This window comes from Coregonus lavaretus, assembly GCF_964263955.1.
Source record: "Coregonus lavaretus genome assembly, chromosome: 23".
Classification (NCBI taxonomy): Eukaryota; Metazoa; Chordata; class Actinopteri; order Salmoniformes; family Salmonidae; genus Coregonus; species Coregonus lavaretus.
The window spans coordinates 21,196,233-21,222,725 of NC_140010.1; the positions used below are offsets into that span (position 1 = coordinate 21,196,233).

At 40.7% G+C, this 26,493-nt stretch overlaps 1 protein-coding gene across 1 annotated transcript; it reads left to right on the top strand.

Moving 5' to 3' along the window:
- Nucleotides 1–26,493, top strand: cUnh10orf67 (chromosome Un C10orf67 homolog; the record flags this gene model as incomplete). Its single annotated transcript, XM_084139617.1, has 16 exons — nucleotides 1–86; nucleotides 326–434; nucleotides 1,273–1,416; nucleotides 1,527–1,601; nucleotides 1,855–2,007; nucleotides 4,179–4,326; nucleotides 5,455–5,513; nucleotides 5,668–5,733; nucleotides 12,116–12,181; nucleotides 21,560–21,667; nucleotides 21,784–21,872; nucleotides 22,124–22,189; nucleotides 22,361–22,448; nucleotides 23,131–23,211; nucleotides 23,295–23,388; nucleotides 26,254–26,493. 16 exons carry the CDS (start codon nucleotides 1–3, stop codon nucleotides 26,373–26,375), a joined length of 1,554 nt encoding a protein of 517 aa, XP_083995743.1. The 3' UTR covers nucleotides 26,376–26,493.

Sequence of the window (26,493 nt, forward strand, 5' to 3'; positions counted from 1 at the left end):
ATGAACCTCGTTGTTAAACAAAAAAATATTTGTATGAATGAGGACGAAGAGGAGCTATTTTCTAAAGAAATAGAGGAAATTCGCAAGTAAGTAGCTAGCTAATTAGCTAACGTTAGCCAAACAAGCTAGCTACAACTTTTTTCTGTCACACGTGCACATTCTAATGGTACCCAGCTATCTCTCGACTCTCAATATTGTTAACGTTAGATAGCTTAGTTACCATATTGGGCAAGCACCTGTTCTATTTTCTAAATATTTTACTGGATAATGATTGACATTGTTTTCTCCATTTACCTGTTTGTCTGCTGCTGCGCCCAATGTGCAGGTTTTCACTGAGGGTGGGATTCTTTGGTTCAGATGCTTCTGTCCAAACCGATGTCTCAGAATTACCCACTGTCAAATTACTATCTGACCACACTGCTGAACTCATAAAGGTAGGTTACTTACTTTGTACATTGCTTGCTTATATAATAACTTTGTTTCTCCATATAATAACATGTTTGTTACAAAATAAATAAAGATGCAATTTATACAATTGAAAAGTTTATCTTTTCAAACAACTCCAATTATTAGTCTTATCCTTTTTGATTTAGCTAGATACAAAAAACACTGCAATCAGACCAGCAACATAGAAAGTGAAACGACTGAGTGACAGTGACTTGTGCATTCCTCTAGATTTGCTCAGTGATTCAATTCACTCTGCATCCCCTTTCATCTAAAAATTCCTATAACTTTAGGCCTAAATGCGTGGCTCTTATATCTCCCCCAGTCCCCTGCTGAGAGGGCATATGGAGGCTTTGTTGTGGGGAAGAGAGTGTTAGCAAGGGCGCAGCAATGACTGCCCTTGCCTGCAGAGTTAAACAAATTGATTGGCAGGCTAGTAGATTTGTGGAGTATTCATCCTCCAAAGATTTAAAGTGATACCAATTCAACAAAGAAGGAACCAAACCAGAGTACAGTAGCTACTTCCTACTGATTCAAGCTGATTATGCTAGCTGCTCAGTTAGACTAATGTACCTTGTGCTTGAAAAGAGCACAGTCTTGATGTGTTTGCGCCATGTGTATTTGTCAAAAAGCTATAATACATAAGAACATTAAATTAATTGGAGAGGCCTATTCAATTTATTTGAATGATGTTTGACTAAACCACGGCTAGCTTACAGTATAAGAACAATGCTAGATGCATTTCGGTTGATAAATTGTGCTGGAATGTGCTCTGGCTCAACATGCCTACATTAAACATGTTGAGTAATCTCTACCTTTGTTTGTTAGGATATGGATACCCTGAAAAAAGATATTTTTTTGAAAATGAAGTTCATACAGGCACACTATGAGTCCAAACTTCAGCAAGAGGCAGAGTCCTTGTATACTAGCATGAATGGCAAAGTGAAGAATTTGGAGAATCATCTTAAGGAGGTGACAGATATTTCATTTGTACAATTTATTTTGTTATATAAATAATTACTGTGTTCTCAGTCAAATTGCATTATGCTTATAAACTAAACTAAACATATTGTTTCATACAGAAAGTAAAAGTTATTCGGAAAAGTTATCAACAACAATTAAATGATGCAATCCATGTGGTCAGAGGCAGCTACAAGGTATGGAAACATTATGCCTAGTCGGTGTGTAACAACATGATCATGTTTCACTGTGTATAGTCATAACTCTTATTGTATACCAAATACGAAAGAGCACTTGCTCTGCACTGTGTGTGCATGTCTCTATCACCAAGTTTTTATAATGCTTTCAAGATATATTGACTGTGTATTTCAAGCATTTCGCTACACCCACAATAACATCTGCTGAACATGTGTATGTAACATTTGATTTGATTGTATTGTTTTATTTCAGAATTACTACCTTAAAAAAGGAGACAATATAGCTGCTGTTGCTAGTGACACAGGGAGACTGAAAGATCTGATGAATGAGATCCAAGAGAAGAACTTGAAGATCCAGTGTATGAGTGAACAGCTGAGGGAATATGAGGAGAGAGTCTTCAAAAAGGTAGGCCAGGATCAGTGTGTTCTTTACTTTGCCCACTTACTCTAGTGATGTGAGTCACATATTGTATTTTGTCTTATAATATAGCCTAATAATATTCCAAATTAAGAAGTTGAAGAATATTAAAGAATTAAGAATATTCAAAGTTTCTGCTAGAGCTGCCAGTGGTGAACAATACGTTTGTAGTTAATCATGGTTAGATTAAAATGCATTCAAGAGAGGGGCGGTGATATACACACCTTTTGTTTTACTAAAAGGTATTAATTTCTCATCAGTCTCTCATCACTCATACCTTTTATGTGGTGAGTGACACCCCCCAGAAATCAACATTAATTTGATATTTAGTGTTAAAAGGTGAGGTGTATTCCCCTAATTGCCTTGTTTTAATGAGCCCGGGCGGCCCCTCACTATCTCTCGAGTCCTCTCTCGCCCCTCAGTATTTTAGTTTTGTCCAACACAAGTGGGGCTCTACTGTAGGCAGATGGCGGGGAGAGCAGTCACACAAAACCAGCCTCTCAAAGTGAAACAGATGACTGCATCTCTGGAGAATCGCTCCTTTGTTCTTTGTGCTAATGAGAGTGGTCACGGCCATGGGAGAACCGCATGGCTAATCACTCGTAGTTACCACTCTATAGCAGATGGTGGAGCCAGAGGTAAAGGAAGTAGTGTTTCTTCTTCAATCCCATCCCAGTGGAAACAGTCCCAGTCAGCCATGCAGTGTTTTGGGTTTTAGATACAGCTGTGTAGAGAGAAACAGAGACAGAGGGAACCCCCATAAAACAAGAAAAACTTGTCTATTGCTGTCACTCATAGTTAGTTAACTTTATCTTGGATGGGGGAGAGAGACGAGGGAATGGATGGTGTTTGGTGGTGCATGACGAGGTGATCATCTGTTGATGCCGGTCGGGTCGGTGCTGTGCCAAGGTAGATGGAACGGTGCCCAGGCTGATTACAGAGAGGACCAACTGGGTAATCCTTTGTGGCATGACATGTAGCTTAGCCTAACGCGGCGTCAAAACTGCAGTGTCACACGCAACGCAAGCACTCCTAACCTTATAATCCCTCAAAATAGTTTTTTCATTATTTGATTAATGCTGATACAGCAGAATAGGTTAGTCTGTAGAGTGCATGCAGTTCCTAAAAATGTCAAGCTTATGAAGAATGGCTTTAACTATGTGTGTTTCCTTTTGCATTCAAATGTGTCTTTTGGCAAACCTGAATGTATTGGGTGGCTCTCTGTTACAAAAATCTATTGAATTCGCACAGTTTTGGCCTCATTCCAACTGCAACAAAAAGGCATTCATATTATTTTAAAAAGTAAGATTTCTTTACTCAAATATGACCCCTGCTCACAAAAGTACTGTCTTCTTTCATTCTAAAACAAGAGGAGGAAACAAAACAAGGGAAAGGAGGGTGGGGGGGACCTTGAAGCTTTGAAAGCCTTTGAACGCCTGCACACTGCACAGTCCTAAGTGTGACAGGCATGCAAAAGCCCTGTTAATGTCCAGGGCATGAATGGTGGCTGCAGCACAAAGTGGAGAGGGCCAACTGCGTTGATATCACAGGAACCTGATGGGCTCCATGCGGCTCCCAGTCTGCAAACTTCACTGCTCTGACATGTGATGTGATCCTGGTGACACTGGCAGCGCTGCCACTGAGGGAAGACACAAAGGCAACAAGCCCCCCCCTGGAAGCTGTGCACTCTTCAAACCCCCTGGTGTTGCCCAGCCATACTCCCCCAGTCTCCCCCCTCAGCCCTGCCTAGTTACAGGCAGCGGTTGTTAGAGACCAGGGCCCAGACCGTGGGTGGAAAGGCCCAGCTGCCGCTTTGGACTTCCAGAATAAATTGACCTGAATGACAGGGGCACACAAACAGTATGATATGTATTATCCCTGTCAATAAAAATGTCCCCATGAATTATGGTCTTTGTATATAATGTACTGCCTTCTTTCTTCCGGGCAAAGAGGGGAGAAAAAAAAACTAATGGCCGGAGTTCTTTTTTGTGTGTCTCAGCTTTTTATTATTCAGGGGGAAATCATAGGAGGCAGAAAGTTGTACGATTGCTTTGTTTCTTAAAAGGACTCATATTTGCCACGCAGCTTGAGCTGTGTGCCTTTTGTTTTGCGGATTAAAGAAAAAAGGTTAAAAAGGAGTTGTCATTTTTTTTCTTCAGATCAGCTGTGAGGCTGTGGATGACCCGGAGAAAGAATGGCTGAGACAAGAGAATCAAAAGCTAGAAGACGACATTGCCTCCATACACATTGTCATGGACCAGGTCCGCAATTCCTTGGAGGCTAAAGAGGAGCAGTTGGAAGATCTAGGTAACAAATCCTATTCCCTGCAGTTTTTTAAGCACTGCTTATTGAAATGTTATAGGATTTAAGATGTTAAGTCATAGAATCTGGATCATAAAATCCATATTGATGTAATTCTGTGACTCAATAACTATGTTGAACTGTCTAGTGTAATTGCTAAATCTTTACTTTTTAACCCCTAGTGTAATTGATAAATCTTTATTTCTTAACCCCATATGCAAACTTCCTACATCAATTGCCGTTTCAACTAGGCTAATCATGTGCCCCCTGCAGCAGGTATTGTCTGGAAACATGAGCTAATAACTCACAGTAAGGCAGCCATTGGTCAGATTGTAATGTTTGACGACACTTGTCAGATTGGCCATCCAGTCCACAGTGTGGGAGTCCTTCAAGATAAAGTAAACAGTGCACAGGTGTATTTTCAAGGATCAGCGTTTTATCTCTCTAAGTGTTTGATGTTCATTAATTGCTTATGTAACTTAGGTAACCATCTGAATATGTTCCCCCGGATGTAGAGATACAAACGGAGCACAAACATATCTCACCTGATAAAATGTGATAGCGCCAAGGCCTCCGTTGACTGCTACATGTTACAATTCATATCGGATGGGGTTTTGAAGAGGGCATACCTCATTAATATGACCTTAACCATATTCTTAAAATGTGGTGTGTGATGTCTGCCCAAAGAGAATCTCTTATTTTATATGTCGTTCATTCAAATCAAATAAGTGTTTTGTATGTGCTGTGACTAACTATAAGAGCTTTATCTGAATAAGTTGGGTGCAAAGTCTGCAAACCCACACTTGGTCCTTGAACTTAGTGTTTTTAGGTCACCAGAGGAACAGTTGGTGGCAGGCCATGCTCGTCAAGGGCAGAATGCCAGGTCAGAACCCTGTCAGGACCCAGGCCACTCTGGGTTCAAGTGGACTTTCTCAGGCCACCGCTGTAACACAATGGTTCATGGATGGACGTCATGTCACACGACTCTCTCAAACTCCAACAACCCTGTCTCTTAGGCCTACTCTCCCCTCCACCCTATTCCTCTGATAGCCCAAAGCCAGATGAAAGTTGAAGTGTTTCCTGTCTCTTGCTATCCATCTCAGCTAACCAAAGTGCTCTTTCTACTTGTTTCAGCCCATAATCTAACGGATGTGAAAGCAAAGTTAGAGGACGAGAAAAAAGCCCTGCAAAAGGTACATGCAACAATGGTATTTAGCAACTATACATAAAGCATAACATGTATTTAAAGCAAAAAGGATCACTATGCATTGTTTTGTATAGAGTGGAGCGATTTAGGAGAGATGCTTATGGTGATCCCCCCCCCCCCCCCACACATTTTAATTCTAGATGACCAGTGACTATGATCATCTGAAAGTACAACTCAGCATTGAGAAGGACACCGCCAGCAAGAAGGTAAGCATCCTTTCCCTTGTCACCAGTCTTTACAACCTCCAAGTGCATCCCATGTTGAATTTGGCTGGTGAGAAAACGATGTTTACAAAACATGTCTCAAAGTTCTCCACCCTCAACCCTGCCCATGCTGAACTGCTGTTCTATCCACATTACACCACCTGAGAGGCAGTCTTCCTAGCAGTGTTTGCAGTCCACTCATATAGAGTGGGAAAAAAGCCCTGTTAGCATATGTCAGGTAAGACAAGAGCCCTGATAGATTTCAGTGCAGGTGAATGTTCTGTTAGTTTTGTCATCAAAATGAAGAATGCTGCATTTCTCTTACTGTAAAGCAACTGATAAGTGGAGGCAGACAATCTAAATGATTTTATGAGGTACTATCAAGCTTTCACTGAGAAAAGAAAGGTTAATATTTGACACGGTAGTGTGGTTCCATTGGCATAACATTTGGCGAATGGGCCTTGAAGGCCATGCTTTAATGTGTTGGTTTAGGATTATTTATTATTCTTTATTGATACTGTAAGGGTAGATGATCTGTTTAATAGTCATATGTAGTGTGAAAAATGGAATTCTGCCAGATCATTTTACTGAATTGTGCTCGAAATTATAGAAATTGTGCAAGTTCTACTATTCATGCCTGTCAACTCTTTTGGACAGTTCATCCCTGCAGTATATATTTCTTGGTTATTTAAAGGGCCTACCAGGTGTCCTATTGATTTGATCAATGTAGAAAAAAATCATTTTTACAAAACAACTACACCCTTGGCTTTTTCATTTACAAAAGTTAGCAATCATTGCCCACAGAAATGGGTGACGTCGATTGTTGATAAAGCAAATATACCAGTCATAATTGTTTTGACAGCCCCCTTCTCTTTTCACTTTAAAGATACTAATCAGCAGTGGTAGAATCTAAAAGCTAACACATCCTGTGTTACTCAAACACTCACTTTGGCCACTTCTAACACACTTTATTGAATGCCTTGCTCTAACCCCATAGGGTTGCTAGGATACATAATTTAAATCTAATTCAAGTAAGTCTCACCTCGTTGATTATTGTAATTGAGGTATAAATGATTAGTTAATTTGTCACAGAATACTTGAGATTTACTGCAGGCCTACTCCTCCCTCTAATCATAGTTTTCTTTGGAAATACAAAACAATTGTCCACCTGAAGGATGCATTATTAGTATCCAATAATAACCTAGGTCATTTTGGGACCTGTAGGTGCAATGGTTAAAATGAAAGGTAACATCAGAGAAAGCACTCAGTAAAAGGAATCTGAACATAGATACTTGGCGTCATCATAATCAAAACAACACTAATTGGCAATCTTGGTCAGAGGATGATCACCATTAGAAATACAACAACAAAAACATATTGGTTAGAGATCAAAAGTATGGCTCGTTGATAGACCCCATTCTCTTCACTTCAATAAACACAAAACAGCCAGGGATGAGTAGAGGTTAATGGTGTGTGGAGCAGATGGTGTGTATCCAAACACCTTTTAAGGAGCAGCTTTAGTTAAAGACTACTAATAAAGATGTCCTTAATGTCATTTCAATCATCAGTCAAAAGGATTATACATATTTAGTGTAACAATTCAAATCCCCCTCTTTTCAAATGTCTTTGTTACTGGGCCTTTTGTACCCGTGCTGTGACTGACAAACTCAATGTTAAGTTCTACTATAGTGTTTATGCATAAAAATGTAAAATGAAAAAGAAAGAGGACGTTTTTCACATTATTTTGCTGACTTTGATCAATGAAGCAGAACATTTGCTTCTTCCATAGCTGTAGGGCCCCAAGGGAGAGACTTCCAATGGGAGGCCAAAGCCTAGCCGCTGAAAGCCCAGCTGGCTGTAAGCTTCAGCTACCCATCTCAAGACTCACTCCCTCATCCCTGAATGTCAAAATCACATAGAACACCAACAGTACGTTGGCTTGCATCAAGGAGGAATTATACAAAACATCTGTACTTGTAAGAACACCATTTTATTTAAACAGAAATGTATATGGAGCTATAGGGGGACATTTTCATCACGCAAAAGAGCACAGATCTGTGCAAAAACTACTGTAAAACTCATTATTATCTGCAGCACATTTTATTTGAAGTGCGTGATAAAGAGAGGATAAGTTTAAACTGTGGGTTTCATTTTTATTTTATTTTATTTAACCTTTATTTAACTAGGCAAGCCAGTTAAGAACAAATTCTTATTTACAATGACGGCCTACCAAAAGGAAAATGGCCTCCTGTGGGGACGAGGGATTAAAAATAAGAATATAGGACAAAACACACATCACGACAAGAGAGACACCACAACACTACATAAAGAGAGACCTAAGACAACAACATAGCAGGCAGCAACACATGACAACACAGCATGGTAGCAACACCACATGACAACAACATGGTAGCAGCACAAAACATGGTACAAACATTATTGGGCACAGACAACAGCACAAAGGCAAAAAGGTAGAGACAACAATACATAACACGAAGCAGCCATAACTGTATTGAGTCTTTGAATGAAGAGATGGATATAAAACTGTTCAGTTTGAGGGGTTTTTGCAGCTCATTCCAGTCGCTAGCTGCAGCGAACTGAAAAGAGGAGCGACCCAGGGATGTGTGTGCTTTGGGGACCTTTAACAGAATGAGACTGGCAGAACGGGTGTTGAATGTGGAGGATGAGGGCTGCAGTAGGTATCTCAGATGGGGGGGGGTGAGGCCTAAGAGGGTTTTATAAATATATTTGGTGAAAGAGGAGCGATTACGATAGAGGAAACCAAGTCTAGATTTAACCTTAGCCTGCAGCTTTGATATGTGCTGAGAGAAGGACAGTAGCCATACTCCCAAGTACTTTTATGAGGTGACTACCCAATCATACCGGTGGGGAGAGGGGCATTCTTCTTACCAAACCACATGACCTTTGTATTGGTGGTGTTCAGAACAAGGTTAAGGGCAGAGAAAGCTTGTTGGACACTAAGAAAGATTTGTTGTAGAGCGTTTAACACTAAATCCGGGGAGGGGCCAGCTCAGTATAAGACTATCATCTGCATATAAATGGATGAGAGAGCTTGGGATGCAACTGAAGCAATCAAGAGTTAGTGTTTGCAATTGGCCCAACGTTGTCCGGGATAGGGGAAGGTTTGGCCGGGGGGCTTTACTTGGCTCATTGCGCTCTAGCGACTCCTTGTGGCGGGCCGGGTGCCTGCAGGCTGATTTTGGTCGTCAGTTGAACAGTGTTTCCTCTGACACATTGGTGCATCTGGTTTCCGGATTAAGCGAGCCGGTGTTAAGAAGCGCAGCTTGGTGGGTCATGTTTCGGAGGACGCATGACTCGACCTTCGCCTCTCCCGAGCCCGTTGGGGAGTTGCAGCGATGAGACAAGATCGTAATCACGAAATTGGGGAGAATAAATATGTATATACAGTACCAGTCAACAGTTTGGACACACCTACTCATTCAAGGGTTTTTCTTTATTTTTTTACTATTTTCTACATTGTAGAATAATAGTGAAGACATCAAAACTATGAAATAACACATATGGAATCATGTAGTAACCCACATTTTATTTTATTTTTATTCTTCATAGTAGCCACCCTTTGCCTTAATGACAGCTTTGCAAACTTGGTATTCTCTCAACCAGCTTCACCTGGAATGCTTTTCCAACAGTCTTGAAGGAGTTCCCACATATGCTGAGCACTTGTTGGCTGCTTTTCCTTCACTCTGCGGTCCAACTCATCCCAAACCATCTCAATTGGGTTGAGGTCGGGTGATTGTGGAAGCCAGGTCATCTGATGCAGCACTCCATCACTCGCCTTCTTGGTCAAATAGCCCTTACACAGCCTGGAGGTGTGTTGGGTCAATATCATGTTGAAAAACAAATTATAGTCCCACTAAGCGCAAACCAGATGGAATGGCGTATCGCTGCAGAATGCTGTGGTAGTCATGCTGGTTAAGTGTGCCTTGAATTCTAAATAAATCACTGACAGTGTCACCAGCAAAGCACCCCTACACCATCACACCTCCTCCATGCTTCACGGTGGGAACCACACATGCGAAGATCATCCATTCACCTACTCTGCGTCTCACAAAGACACGGCGGTTGGAACCATACATCTCAAATTTGGACTCATCAGACCAAAGGACAGATTTCCACCGGTCTAATATCCATTGCTCGTGTTTCTTGGCCCAAGCAAGTCTCTTCTTGTTATTGGTGTCCTTTAGTAGTGGTTTCTTTGCAGCAATTCGACCATGAAGTCCTGATTTATGCAGTCTCCTCTGAACAGTTGATGTTGAGATGTGTCTGTTACTTGAACTCTGTGAAGCATTTATTTGGGTTGCAATTTCTGAGGCTGGTAACTAATGAACTTATCCTCTGCAGCAGAGGTAACTCTGGGTCTTCCTTTCCAGTGGCGGTCCTCATGAGAGCCAGTTTCATCATAGCTCTTGATGGTTTTTGCGACTGCACTTGAAGAAACATTCAAAGTTCTTGCAATTATCCGTAATTGACTGACCTTCATGTCTTAAGGTAATGATGGACTGTTGTTTCTCTTTGCTTATTTTTTATTTTACCTTTATTTAACTAGTCAAGTCAGTTAAGAACAAATTCTTATTTACAATGACGGCCTACACCGGCCAAACCCGGACTACGCTGTGCCAATTGTGCGCCGCCCTATGGGACTCCCAATCACGGCCAGTTGTGATACAGCCTGGAATCGAACCAGGGGGTCTGTAGTGATGCCTCTTGCACTGAGATGCAGTGCCTTAGACCGCTGCGCCATTTGAGCTGTTCTTGCCATAATATGGACTTGGGTCTTTTACCAAATAGGGCTGTCTTCTGTATACCACCCCTACCTTGTAACAACACAACTGATTGGCTCAGTTATTAAGAAGGAAATAAATTCCACAAATTAACTTTTAAGAAGGCACACTTGTTAATTGAAATGCATTTCAGGTGACTACCTCATGAAGCTGGTTGAGAAAATGCCAAGAGTGTGCAAAGCTGTCATCAAGGCAAAGGGTGGCTACTTTGAAGGATCTCAAATATACAATATATTTTGATTTGCTTAACACTTTTTTGGTTACTACATTATTCTATATTTGTTATTTCATAGTTTTGATGTCATCACTATTATTCTACAATGTAGAAAATAGTAAAAATAAAGAAAAACCCTTGAATGAGTAGGTGTGTCCAAACTTTTGACTGGGACTGTATGCTACATAAACAAATAAAATAGTTAGTGTTTGGAACTCGCAGGTAATAATATGCCATCCTGACCCGTGTATTGCACACGCAAAAATGTTGCCCACAGTATATGGAAGGGCAAAGAACATGGGGAATTTAGATATTAGCTATCATAACATAACCTTTTACTCCCATGGGAGGAAGTCCATGTCCAATAACCTTTTCACTGTGGGATACTGTGGGACCCTGTACCAATTCTAGGCCAGGTGGAGTGAGGACAGTCATGAAAGCAGGGTGGCGTTAGGTCCATCATACAGGCAGGTGCAGTCTGGCATCTAGCTTACCCTGTCAGGGCTCTACAGTGCGACCATTTTGGCGCGTATGCTACAGCATTAGCTAGCTAGCTAAGAACCTGGTAACCACAGATGAAAGTTATCAATAATCTTTGTTGGAACTTTACCAGTAGTATGCAAACATTTGGTGGCACAGAAAGAAAGGAAAAGGAAGATGTTCTTCAGGGGATGAGCTTCAAAAGTAGCTAAGATTCATGATATAGGCCTTATGTAGGCTATATCTCAATTTTAAAAATCTATTCTTCTGGTGTTCCTAAACCCTGTGTTTTGTCATTGCTGGCAATTCTTATCATTAATACTTCAAATATTTGTTGATTGTGCTCCTACATTTATTTGTGTGCTCCTAATGTTTTTAACTTAGGAGCAACTATGCTCCTTGTAAAAATGTCTGTGGGTCCTATCTTGCTCTACCCACATTATTATTGTGCTGGATGATCTTTGCGTCCACCCACAGTGTCTTTAGAGGGCTCTTCAGTCAATGCAACTGAAGAAACATCCTGGGTGTTGGTTTTACACAATAGCATTTAACAAACACCTATCAAGGAATCAAGGCCTTCAGTGTCCTTTTGAACTAAATTGAATCATTTTCATTAGGTTGGGTTTTAAAAAGGACTTTCGTAAAATGCTTTATCGCTAAAATCATTATCTGCAAAAGTACTCAGCGTCATCATTATACTCTCGTAATCTCTTTAGATGATAATCATGTGTTGCTAATGGATGATATTCAATTAATTTCTCAAGACTAGATCTATAATCCATTTGGTACTGTTTTATCATTCAGAAAATGTATTTTAAGGAAAATATGATCATTTTCTCTGTAACAGCCTCATTTATTCATTTCACAGATGAAGTCTCTAAAAGAAGAGCTGGAAAAAGAAATACAAATCATTGAAGACTTCCGCAAGAGTGAGGTAAGTAACTGGCATGACCTGGCTGCACACGTTTCGCGAGTCGTGGAAGCCCCCATTATATTTCCAAATTCCCTACAAGTAAAAACGTGCCACGGTCAAGTGCTGCTATCTGTGTCAGGATGTTTAAAAGTCTGGGTCTCTCCAGTGAAGGACAGTTAGTCCATCAGTGCAGACATTAGGCTCATAAAGCAAAGAGAGGGGATAATGTGCGCACGTGTTGTCTCTGTCCTATTGATTTTAGCCATGGGAGTTGGGTTAAAATACAACCTGTTCCACATAAGTCAACAGTGAAGTGCATTCATCAACAAAGTGTCTGTCGTGGCACTATTTTGAGATGACACAAGGAATGTGTAGGCAATGCCTTTTTTTGGTTTCAGAAACGTAAAAATAATGCTGAATGTTGCAACTTTAAAGTCCTGCAGCCTCATTATAGCATAACCCCATATTGCTTCTACCCTCACATTACCACAGCTGGATTTATTGAAAGCATAAAATATATACTTTATAATTGCCCCAGCATTTTTTTATTATACACTATTTATGATCATTTTGACACCCAGCCTTGATACACCCCCCCCCCCCCCACACCCACCCCACCCCGACACACACACACACACACACACACACACACACACCTATCTCACCACCGCTACTATATTAACTATAAATGTTTACTCAACTATAAAGCTGAAGCACTTCAGCTACATATCACTCCCACTTTTGCTCATTCATCCCTTGGTCTGGGGGGGAGGATGGGGTCATTCTGTCAACACACTGACCACATAGAGCCAGACAGCTCCTGTGTGTGTGTGGGAGAGAGAGAGAGAGAGAGAGAGAGAGAGAGAGAGAGAGAGATGCAGCTGACACAACACGCGGATGGCTGGAGTGGATTGGCTAGCCTGATTAATGGGCCGCCACAGTGAGTGGTTGAAAGTCCACTTCATAAACAATGACTTAACAATACAGGGACCGTAGTGCCTGACCATTATGGATCCGTCATGTTTTTTAATGGAAAATATGTACTGTCTCATCCTACTCAGAGCCATGGTCTACCAGTTGACAAGTTTGCTTTGCAAGTTTGGTCCTGCTATTTTATATGGATTCAGTGCAATGGGCTGAGTTGTCTGTTAGGCACCAAAAGTCATACAAGACTATTTTGTTGGGAGTTTTTCTCAGTACCTAAATGGTTATAAAATAATGAAAAAAACTATGATGATCAAACTGGAAAATGTTATGGATTTATATGGTAAGATATTCTTGTTACGGTCTGGTGCTTTATCCAAGTTGATGAGGCTGGCTGTAGGCTACATCCTGTTGTTACGGATAAACACCTACGCCTTTTCTCCCTTTCTAAAGACATTGAGCTTCTGAAAGGTGACAAGAAGGCCTTCCTTTCTTTTTCTCTCAAACTGAGAAGAATGGAAACCCCATCCTGACATCCTTGTCTTAACTAGACTAACAACACAGCTATAATACACCCACCTCTCACCATGGCAAATCTTAGTCTGTCCCTATTCATTCATTTCCACATTGGAACCAACTGGCTCTCTGTCTCAAGCCTTTATATTGAGACCTGAGTTACTCCTTCAGATTATGGGAACATACTCTTAAAGGCACCATATGTAACATTTTCTGCTGTTTAATGGGCATTTAAATGAACAATTATTGAGGAATATAACTTCAAGAATAAATGTATGCTTTTAAGAGCATACATATCCCCAGCCCCACCCCTCTGCTTACAGAACAAAGTGGCAGGGTTAGGCTATTGATATTACAGATGCCTTTTTCATACAAAAGACAACCAGATATGTCTTGAGAGTCACAATTTGGCCTTTGATGAAGAAAAGCGGATGTCCAACAGTGACCTGGCTTGACCTGACCTTCACACGCCCAGACCATGTGCACTAAATCAGCTAACATGGCCATTCACAATGCTGCCTTAGGTTCTGATTATAACGGCCACTAGTTTGTTTAAAGTAACCATTGTTAGACCTGAGTTAGTGGGATGGCACAAAACATAGGGCCCCCCAGAGCCATATATAGAGCGAGATCGGCCAGGTTTTAAAACGGCTGCCATGTTAGCGCCTGTGTTCTCGGATTGTTGGCGATGTAACAATACAAGAGCGCCACCGACAATTCCCTATAAAATGACCCTCGGTAAACAAGCGAAACAGAGCAGCGAATTTAAGACATTTTTATTGATTCAGGATAATGTGTATCCAAGTTCGTACTGTGTTGTGGTGTCAATAAATTGCATATCTGCTTTCACTGGACATCTTCATAGGTTTTAAAAACTAACAGAAATAAACAGCACAACGCGTTTATAGCCACGGCTATGGAGGAGAAAGTGGTGTTCTCGGAACGTTCAGAGAGAAACCTCATTGGCCCAACTCTCTCTCTCTCTTGATCTCTCTCGCTATATATATATACAGTGGGGAGAACCAGTATTTGATACACTGCCGATTTTGCAGGTTTTCCTACTTACAAAGCATGTAGAGGTCTGTAATTTTTATCATAGGTACCCTTCAACTGTGAGAGACGGAATCTAAAACAAAAATCCAGAAAATCACATTGTATGATTTTTAAGTAATTAATTTGCATTTTATTGCATGACATAAGTATTTGATCACCTACCAACCAGTAAGAATTCCGGCTCTCACAGACCTGTTAGTTTTTCTTTAAGAAGCCCTCCTGTTCTCCACTCATTACCTGTATTAACTGCACCTGTTTGAACTCGTTACCTGTAAAAAAGACACCTGTCCACACACTCAATCAAACAGACTCCAACCTCTCCACAATGTCCAAGACCAGAGAGCTGTGTAAGGACATCAGGGATAAAATTGTAGACCTGCCCAAGGCTGGGATGGGCTACAAGACAATAGGCAAGCAGCTTGGTGAGAAGGCAACAACTGTTGGCGCAATTATTAGAAAATGGAAGAAGTTCAAGATGACGGTCAATCACCCTTGGTCTGGGGCTCCATGCAAGATCTCACCTCGTGGGGCATCAATGATCATGAGGAAGGTGAGGGATCAGCCCAGAACTACACGGCAGGACCTGGTCAATGTCCTGAAGAGAGCTGGGACCACAGTCTCAAAGAAAACCATTAGTAACACACTACGCCGTCATGGATTAAAATCCTGCAGCGCACGCAAGGTCCCCCTGCTCAAGCCAGCGCATGTCCAGGCCCGTCTGATGTTTGCCAATGACCATCTGGATGATCCAGAGGAGGAATGGGAGAAGGTCATGTGGTCTGATGAGACAAAAATAGAGCTTTTTGGTCTAAACTCCACTCGCTGTGTTTGGAGGAAGAAGAAGGATGAGTACAACCCCAAGAACACCATCCCAACCGTAAAGCATGGAGGTGGAAACATCATTCTTTGGGGATGCCTTTCTGCAAAGGGGACAGGACGACTGCACCGTATTGAGGGGAGGATGGATGGGGCCATGTATTGCGAGATCTTGGCCAACAACCTCCTTCCCTCAGTAAGAGCATTGAAGATGGGTCGTGGCTGGGTCTTCCAGCATGACAACGACCCGAAACACACAGCCAGGGCAACTAAAGAGTGGCTCCGTAAGAAGCATCTCAAGGTCCTGGAGTGGCCTAGCCAGTCTCCAGACCTGAACCCAATAGAAAATCTTTGGAGGGAGCTGAAAGTCTGTATTGTCCAGCGACAGCCCCGAAACCTGAAGGATCTGTAGAAGGTCTGTATGGAGGAGTGGGCCAAAATCCCTGCTGCAGTGTGTGCAAACCTGGTCAAGACCTACAGGAAACGTATGATCTCTCTAATTACAAACAAAGGTTTCTCTACCAAATATTAAGTTCTGCTTTTCTGATGTATCAAATACTTATGTCATGCAATAAAATGCAAATTAATTACTTAAAAATCATACAATGTGATTTTCTGGATTTTTGTTTTAGATTCCGTCTCTCACAGTTGAAGTGTACCTATGATAAAAATTACAGACCTCTACATGCTTTGTAAGTAGGAAAACCTGCAAAATCGGCAGTGTATTAAATACTTGTTCTCCCCACTGTATATACACACAGAGCAACATTTTTCCACATTTTGTTACGTTACAACCTTATTCTAAAAATGGATTAAATTGTTTTTTTTTCTCCCTCATCAATCTACACACAATACCCCATAATGACAAAGCAAAAATAGGTTTTTAGAAATGTTTGCAAATGTATTACAAATAAAAAACATTTATTGACATTTACATAAGTATTCAGACCCTTTACTCAGTACTTTGTTGAAGCACCTTTGGCAGCGATTACAGCCTCGAGTCTTCTTGGGTATGACGCTACAAGCTTGGCACACCTGTATTTGGGGAGTTTCTCCCATTCTTCTCTGCAGATCCTCTCAAGCTCTGTCAGGTTGGATGGGGAGCGTCACTGCACAGCTATTTTCAGGTCTCTCCAGAGATGTTAGATCGGGTTGATGTCCGGGCTCTGGCTGGGCCACTCAAGGACATTCAGAGACTTGTCCCGAAGCCACTCCTGCGTTGTCTTGGCTGTGTGCTTAGGGTCATTGTCCTGTTGGAAGGTGAACCTTCGCCCCAGTCTGAGGTGCTGAGTGCTCTGGAGCAGGTTTTCATCAAGGATCTCTCTGTACTTTGCTCCGTTCAGCTTTCCCTCAATCCTGACTAGTCTCCCAGTCCCTGCCGCTGAAAAATATCCCCACAGCATGATGCTGCCACCACCATGCGTCACCATAGGGATGGTGCCAGGTTTCCTCCAGATGTGACGCTTGGTATTCAGGCCGAAGAGTTCAATCTTGGTTTCATCAGGCCAGAGAATCTTGTTTCTCATGGTCTTTGTCCTTTAGGTGCCTTTTGGCAAACTCCCAAGCGGGCTGTCATGTGCCTTTTACTGAGGAGTGGCTTCCGTCTGGCCACTCTACCATAAAGGCCTGATTGGTGGAGAGCTGCAGAGATGGTTGTCCTTCTGGAAGGTTCTCCCATCTCCACAGAGGAACTCTGGAGCTCTGTCAGAGTGACCATCGGGTTCTTGGTCACCTCCCTGACCAAGACCCTTCTCCCCCTATTGCTCAATTTGGCAGTGCGGCCAGCTCTAGGAAGACTCTTGGTGGTTCCAAACTTCTTCCATTTAAGAATGATGGAGGCCACTGTGTTCTTGGTTTTTGCTCTGACATGCACTGTCAACTTTGGGACCTTATATAGACAGGCGTGTGCCTTTCCAAATCATGTCCAATCAATTGAATTTACCACAAGTGGACTCCAATCAAGTTGTATAAACATCTCAAGGATAATGAATGGAAACAGGATGCACCTGAGCTGAATTTCAAGTCTTATTGCAAATGGTCTGAATACTTATGTAAATAAGCTATTTCTGTTTTTTATTTTTATTACATTTGCGCAAACATTTTCTAAAATGTGTTTTCACTTTGTCATCGTGGGGTATTGTGTGTAGATTGATGAGGGAAAAATGTTTAATCCATTTTAGAATAAGGCTGTAACGTAACAAAATGTGGAAAAAGTCAAGGGGTCTGAATACTTTCCGAATGCACTGTGTGTGTGTGTGTGTATGTATGTATGTATATATATATATATATATATATATATATATATATATATATATATATATATATATATATATATATATATATGTATATATATATATATATATATGTATGTATGTGTGTATGTGTGTGTGTGTATATATGTATATATGTATGTGTGTGTATATATGTGTATATATATATATATATGTATGTGTATATATGTATGTGTATATATGTATGTGTGTATGTGTGTGTATATATGTATATATGTATGTGTGTGTATATATGTATACATACATATATATATATGTATGTGTATATGTGTGTGTGTGTATATATATATATATATATATATATATATATATATATACAGTGAGGGAAAAAATTATTTGATCCCCTGCTGATTTTGTACGTTTGCCCACTGACAAAGAAATGATCAGTCTATAATTTTAATGGTAGGTTTATTTGAATAGTGAGAGACAGAATAACAACAAAAAAATCCAGAAAAACGCATGTCAAAAATGTTATAAATTGATTTGCATTTTAATGAGGGAAATAAGTATTTGACCCCCTCTCAATCAGAAAGATTTCTGGCTCCCAGGTGTCTTTTATACAGGTAACGAGCTGAGATTAGGAGCACACTCTTAAAGGGAGTGCTCCTAATCTCAGCTTGTTACCTGTATAAAAGACACCTGTCCACAGAAGCAATCAATCAATCAGATTCCAAACTCTCCACCATGGCCAAGACCAAAGAGCTCTCCAAGGATGTCAGGGACAAGATTGTAGACCTACACAAGGCTGGAATGGGCTACAAGACCATCGCCAAGCAGTTTGGTGAGAAGGTGACAATAGTTGGTGCGATAATTCGCAAATGGAAGAAACACAAAATAACTCCCTCGGCCTGGGGCTCCATGCAAGATCTCACCTCGTGGAGTTGCAATGATCATGAGAACGGTGAGGAATCAGCCCAGAACTACATGGGAGGATCTTGTCAATGATCTCAAGGCAGCTGGGACCACAGTCACCAAGAAAACAATTGGTAACACACTACGCCGTGAAGGACTGAAATCCTGCAGCGCACGCAAGGTCCCCCTGCTCAAGCCAGTGCATGTACAGGCCCGTCTGAAGTTTGCCAATGACCATCTGGATGATCCAGAGGAGGAATTGGAGAAGGTCATGTGGTCTGATGAGACAAAAATAGAGCTTTTTGGTCTAAACTCCACTCGCCATGTTTGGAGGAAGAAGAAGGATGAATACAACCCCAAGAACACCATCCCAACCGAAGTATGGAGGTGGAAACATCATTCTTTGGGGATGCTTTTCTGCAAAGGGGACAGGACGACTGCACCGTATTGAGGGGAGGATGGATGGGGCCATGTATCGCGAGATCTTGGCCAACAACCTCCTTCCCTCAGTAAGAGCATTGAAGATGGGTCGTGGATGGGTCTTCCAGCTCCGTAAGAAGCATCTCAAGGTCCTGGAGTGGCCTAGCCAGTCTCCAGACCTGAACCCAATAGAAAATCTTTGGAGGGAGCTGAAAGTCCGTATTGCCCAGCGACAGCCCCGAAACCTGAAGGATCTGGAGAAGGTCTGTATGGAGGAGTGGGCCAAAATCCCTGCTGCAGTGTGTGCAAACCTGGTCAAGACCTACAGGAAACGTATGATCTCTGTAATTGCAAACAAAGGTTTCTGTACCAAATATTAAGTTCTGCTTTTCTGATGTATCAAATACTTATGTCATGCAATAAAATGCAAATTAATTACTTAAAAATCATACAATGTGATTTTCTGGATTTTTGTTTTAGATTCCGTCTCTCACAGTTGAAGTGTACCTATGATAAAAATTACAGACCTCTACATGCTTTGTAAGTAGGAAAACCTGCAAAATCGGCAGTGTATCAAATACTTGTTCTTTCCACTGTATATATACTGTATCAGTGGAGGCTCCTCAGAGGAGGAAGGGGAGGACCATCCCCTCAGTGAATTTCATTTTTTTTTAAATAGTTTAACATTAAAAAAGTGATACTCTTTAGATAAAACTATACTAAATATATTCACCTCACCACTAATTGATTCAAACACACTATTTTGCAATGAAGGTCTACAGTAGCCTCAACAGCACTCTATAGGGTAGCACCATGGTGTAGCCGGAGAACAGCTAGTTTCTGTCCTCCTCTGGGTACATTGACTTCAATACAAAACCTAGAAGGCTCATGGTTCACACCCCCGTCCATAGACTTACACAGTAATTATGACAACTTCCGGAGGACGTCCTCCAACCTATCAGAACTCTTGCAGCATGAACTGACATGTATGGCCTCCCGAGTGGCGCAGTGGTCTAAGGCACTGCATCGCAGTGCTAGCTGTGCCACTAGAGATCCTGGTTCGAATCCAGGCTCTGTTGTGGGAGACCCGTGGGGCGGCGCACAATTGGCCCAGGGTAAGGGAGGGAATGGCCGGCAGGGATGTAGCTCAGTTGGTAGCCCGGTTTACAACGCCAGGGTTGTGGGTTCAATTCCCACGGGGGGTATGAAAAAAATATATAATGTATGCACTCACTAACTGTAAGTTGCTCTGGATAAGAATGACTGAAATGTAATGAAATGTCCATCCAATCAAAGGATCAGAGAATGAATCTAGTACTGAAAGCATAAGCTACAGCTACGTAGCACTGCAGTGCATAAAATGTGGTGAGTAGTTGACTCAAAGAAAGAGAAAGACAGTAGTTGAACAGTTTTGAACAAATCGATTTCTTTAAAAATGAAGGAGAAGCAAGAGAGAGAGCGCGCTAGCTATATTTTGTTGTGTATTTTTAGCCTACCCAAACACCTGGCTCGAACAGAGAGGGATGCTATGTTAGTTAGCTGGCTATGGCTATCCAACACTGGAACTCTTCCAAGTCAAGGTAAGCTTTTGGTTTTATTAATTTATTGCCACCGGGTCCTGCCGGTATAACTACTAAACTGCTTGCTGACTGTACTGCATGATTGTAGCGGGTTTACTTATGCATTAGTTATAGTAGCTATGTTGACTATGACGTTAGCTAATATGGCTGTGTGTCGCTGTTAGCGGTTATGATATGAAGGTTTGGCTTGGAAAGGTTTTTTCGCCTGGCCACAGACAGATTATTTGTTGTGCGCTGAAGTCCACAAACTACGGGAAAGGGTGAGAGGAGTAGAGCGTGTATATGTGTGAAATAATTATGTGATCATGCTGTTTGTATGTGGCTGCTATGAAAGTGAACTGTGTTTGCGTATGATAAGGGGTGTATTCAGTCCGCCGATTCTGTTGAAAAACATTTCTTAAACGGAAGCAAACGGGGATAAACATACCTGGATTTGTCCAATAGAAACTCTTGTTTGCAACTGTTGGACTAATGATTACACCCTTGATCAGCTAGATGCAGGCAAGAGTCTGCAAGGCGGTATTGAATGTGTCACTGTCTGTCACCTTGATTACTCAATTTTGTCTCTCAACCTGTGCACCTATGTTGTAAACTTTAATTCATAGGCTAGGTTGTAGCAACCTCATGATGGGTATAGGGAAAATTAGAGTATCACGTAGTAGCATAAACCTATCGATGTTACATTGAGCTGGGTGAATGGAATATGAATGACAGTCATCCAATATGCTGTAATAGAAATAAGGCCATGCTCATAAAAAAAAGAATTTTCCTCCCTCATCTTAAACGGCAACGACTGCACAGTACTATATGACTCTGGGGCAACCATTTAAATTGAGTTTGATAATGGATTAAACACACAAGGGCCTCCAGAATCATTTTTTCGCAACTGATGGTCAAGGGCTAACAATGTGAGTTGCCAAAACTGAATAGCCATGTTTTTATTTCAGAAACGTGCTGTGGAAAAGGAAGTTAATGAGAAATTGGAGAAACAAAAAAGAGAAATGCTTGCTCAAGAGGCCGTCTTAAAAGCTCAAGCAGCAGCAAAACAGCCTGTGGTAAGATTTGCTCTCCTCAATATCCATGGACATACATTACATGATTTATGCTAACAAAACAGTAGAAGAAAACCGCTGAACACATTATTGGAATCATCACTCATTTATTTCTATAGTTTCAGGTTGCTAAAGGGGGGGAGGAGTTGATCCAACAACTTAATGAGCTGAAAAAGATGGAGACCTTACAGAAACAAGAAATAGAGAAGTATGTATCTACTTTGTCTAATCTAATTTTGGGTTGGAAGAAGGGACATGAATAGGTTAGACAATTACATGTTATAATGCATTATCTACTAGTATTACAGTGTTGATGATTGCAGCGTTAAAGATCAACCTTGCTATTATACAATAATTTATAATAGGATCACCTACCATGCTAATCTCAGTGCATGTCAGACTCCGTGCATCTGGCTCAACATTCACTCACACTGTATTTTACTTTGTTGTTTGCCAAAGACTCCAAAAGCAGTTGTTTCGCTGTAACGGAATATGGGAGAAGAAATTTGACATTCTGAAGGCGAGGTATGTATGAATGTGTTTTTTAACTTTGACTTACCGCATAGCAAATTGATCATAGAATGTCAATTGTACCTTTTATTCAATTAATAAGAATATTAAGCCAGTTGACGTTTTGTTTAATTATATTCAAATGTTGTTTTTGAGCAAATGTTTCTCTCAAACATCTATTGAAAGTTTCCATGCCATCAAAGATGAGATGTTCTTGCGACAAACGTTACAGCGGCAGGCAGCTTCACTGCAACATGCCTCAGTCAGCTACATGGTGAGGAACAAAGCATTTATAATTAGATTTTATGATTGATTTTTAGGGATAGTGCATGTAAAGATGTATATTAATACATTTGGATAAAGGTAAGGACAGTACAGTGATCTGAAAACATCATGTAGTAGGGATACAGTACATTTCACTGAGTATAACATTCAAAACATTATATGGGCTTTGGTATGATTTTTGTCACCCAATTCCATGGCTCAATCACCAGAGGAAACCAACACCTATGTAACACACACACTCACTCACTTAATCACTCCCACATGCACACACACACACCCAGTCTTGTTTTTCACATGGGTACATCAGAGCACACAGATCAGAGTTTAACAGGTGCAGCCCCATTTAGCCCCTCATTAAGTCCTCAATTGAAAGTTGCTTAATAATATTTATCGGCTTTTTTGTTTGTTTCCCCCTCTTTTCCACACATGGCTGTTCACCATGAGCAGTCAATCATAAGAAAGACAATTAAGATGAAAGCTAAAGATGTTTCTCTAAAAGCTCACTGGTGTCAAGATTCTAATGATATACATGTGAGCTGCACAATGCTATACACTGACTGCACTGCAAACCTATCACTAAGCATCAATGCAACCCATTGCAAACAGTAACCTGCTCCAATTATAAAGATAAAGATAGCTTGTATTATAAATGTCTATTTTCTTTCCTATAGATGGACAGTGCTGGTTCTTACCAAAGTCCTGTGTACAATGGATTGAAAATGCCGAGCAGCTATGCCACAGGGACACCTCTGGTTTGTATCAAAAGAAAAAGGCAAAAATGTATTCTAACTTCTTATGTGTTGGATTCTTCAGCTAAAAGTGTTTTCTGTGTCAGCCCAACATAGGTACTGGAGGTTTTCAGAAGATGGACAGGACCGATGAGATCATGGACATCAGTGTGTTGAGTGGCAGAGGAACAGATTGTTCAGGTAACTAATTTAACCGACCACTAGGACCAAATCCTAACCTGAGACATGCATTCATAACTCAAACTTTGAAGCTTATCTTCCATTGTCATTGATGCAGGATTTAGACAAAAGTTGAAGTATGTGCTTCTAATGTTTGGATTCAGCCCCAACATGTCAAATTAGAAATGACCTAAATACCTTTAGAAAAGACATTCAGGAATTGATTATTTCAATATCCCTGAAGGTGTATTGTTTTCAATAAAGAGACATGGTTACTACCTATATGCAAATACCTATATTTACTGTCCCAACACACAGTGTAACTTGCCTGATGAAAAATTACTTTGGGTCTATATAGATACATGTCCATTTGCCTTTGGAAATGTATTACAGATGTCTAGGATGGGGATCCCCTTGTTAACGTGGTATCAGGAGTGACAGAAACAGGAATCAACCTGGCTAAGCTCCCTTTAATCTTCCTGTTTGTGCGCTATTGACTTTCTGATAATTGGGATCCCCACTAATGAGCTTAGCAGACATGACTAGGCTAGATAAGTAGGAGGCTTAATTCCTTCTGTCAAAATGAAAGCTCTCTCTCAGACAGAACTATCTGATGCACAGAAGCCAACAAATTAATCTGATAGATTACTCTGTCGTCCTGCTGAAATATGTAGCCTTAACAATCCAATAATCTAAGAAAATATGTCTGTGTCATTAGGACTGGCTACTTCCTCCTTTTCCTTGAACACTTTTATATGTCAGAGATATGATATTATTCAAATGTTTTAAACAGCCCACTGTGTAACTTTTGGTTAAATGTATCTCAAATTCAATGGCAAACATGGATATACATTTTATAATTCATAGTTTATTATAATTAGCTGTATAACTGTTAGTTGTAGTTGTGTTAATTCATGTTTTTTTAGATTTGATATCAAGTAATTTGTATATTGGTACGTTAATTTGTATGCTCTGTGAGGTTTTATGACTTGCTCTAGCCCTGTCCAAGTGTCCATTGATACAGACCTAGCTTTGTGTGAGAGGTCCAAAGGGCCCGCTGATGCAATAGCGTAGAGTCAACATGGCTGACAAACAGCATGGTGGAGGGTGACAAAGTTGAAAAGCCACTGGTCTTCAGACCGATTGGTCCGTGGGCAATGACCTCTACATCATGCATCCAGCCCCTGACTAAACCATGGGAATTCAGCCCATAGATCACCATTGACGCTCCATAATTGAAACATTGTAGATAAGGCACCAGCCATCATACAGGTCTTGACACTTAGAAAGAGTTGGCAAACACTGTTGTCACACATCAGATTATGTTTATTCTGTGGGTCAGTAATCTAAGATGGTCTGAATGATTTTAGCCCTGTGTTGCATGCTCGTGCTCTGTGTCGTGCTCTTTGATTGCTGACCAGTTGGGTGGAAAGGGTTCACATACTGAGTGAGTGGTGGGCTTCCAATGAGCAAGGGACTTATATTAAATTGCTCATAATACAGGCTAAGCTTTAGGCAGTGATTTGAAAATGTATTATTTGAAAATGTATAAACATATTTTGTATAATTGTTGGTCATGTTTGTCACTTATACAACTGTAGTTGTTCTTAATAATATAAATTGATATTATATTTATGCCTATAGCTATAAACATACTTTTGTCATTATTAGCAATAAGGACCCAGTGTTTGCTTGTAATCTGTATAACAATCCAAGAACATTTTAATCTAAACACACAAGTTGATGGTATCTAAAACAACATTTTAAAAGGGTACACATTTTATATTTTCATGGCGAGCTGTTTTAAAATGCTAAGTGAGTTTACCCCAAACGATATCCTCAAAAAAGCATTGTTAGAAGAACATACAAGGCTAATACATTTTGTCCGTCTTTGTCAGTGAATACGTCTGGCCCCCATATGCTTCAGTACAAAGCTATGTGAATAAGGCATTTACAAACCCAGGCCTACCGCATTAAACTCTATTACAATCTTTGTTCATGGTAAGTTATCAGTCTCAATTAATCAACTTCAACAATGGGAATTCTGATGTGTTCAAGCACCCTGAAACCTCTAGGTCAGTAGAAGGGCACATCAGAGCCCCGTTCTCAATTCAGCATCCTTTCCATTTTATTGCCTTTTTCAAGTCTTAAAACATTGTTTACCTATATACATTTTTCATATTTGAATAACTACTACAAAAAGAAGCAAGCAAATAAACAAAAAATAAATAGATTAGACAAAGAGCCTAAGTGTTCTTTATTCAAGGGCCTCATTGGCTTTCTAGTTAATAAAAAGTATCCTAGTCACTCCCTAAGGACCATGTCCTCTGTGCTGCAATGTGAATGGTATTGTTATGGCCATTCCTCTGCTGTTGAAAGGGGGTAACCACTGGTTTGATTCAGTTACACGGTTTAGTAAAGTTCCCCCTCCCACTGCCTTGGGGTCTATGGAGCGTCCGTGACCTGTTTAGAATTGGCCAGGGAGATGTCATGTCGCCCCTCCCATGGGCAGTACCCACATTCATTTTATTGGTTAAAAAAAATTACTTGGGATGGTGAAACCACTGCTTTTGAATCACAATTTGTTGGACTGGACAATAAAAATACGCATTGTAAAGGTGGGAATCAATCCACAAGGATGGATCAATAGTCCAAACTAAAAGTGTCAATGATCTTTGAAATAAGAAACTATGCCAAAAAAAAAGTATACATTTGTAAAATGCATTACTGCACACATTGAGTTTCATTGCAAGATTATATATCCTAATCATGTCATCCTGTAGGTTTGGAACAATTATAATATCATAATCATAATGACAGTTGTTTTAATCGTTTAACTTACAGCCCATGATGCCAACATAGTAATGCCACGTTATTTTATTCTAGAATCCCAGATGGAATCAGGAGATGAAGAGGAGCTGTGTGGAATTCTTCCTCTTCCTCGCCCTCCATCCCGTACCAGGCAAACAGCATCCCTCATATCTGCAATCTGCACTCCTTCAAAATGACAAACCTATACCAACGTTTTTGCTTTACAGACAATTAAACAAAGGAGAAAGTTACATACATATCTGATGCATTTCAGTAGCCTAAGGCTGCGTTTACACAGGCAGCCCAATTCTGATA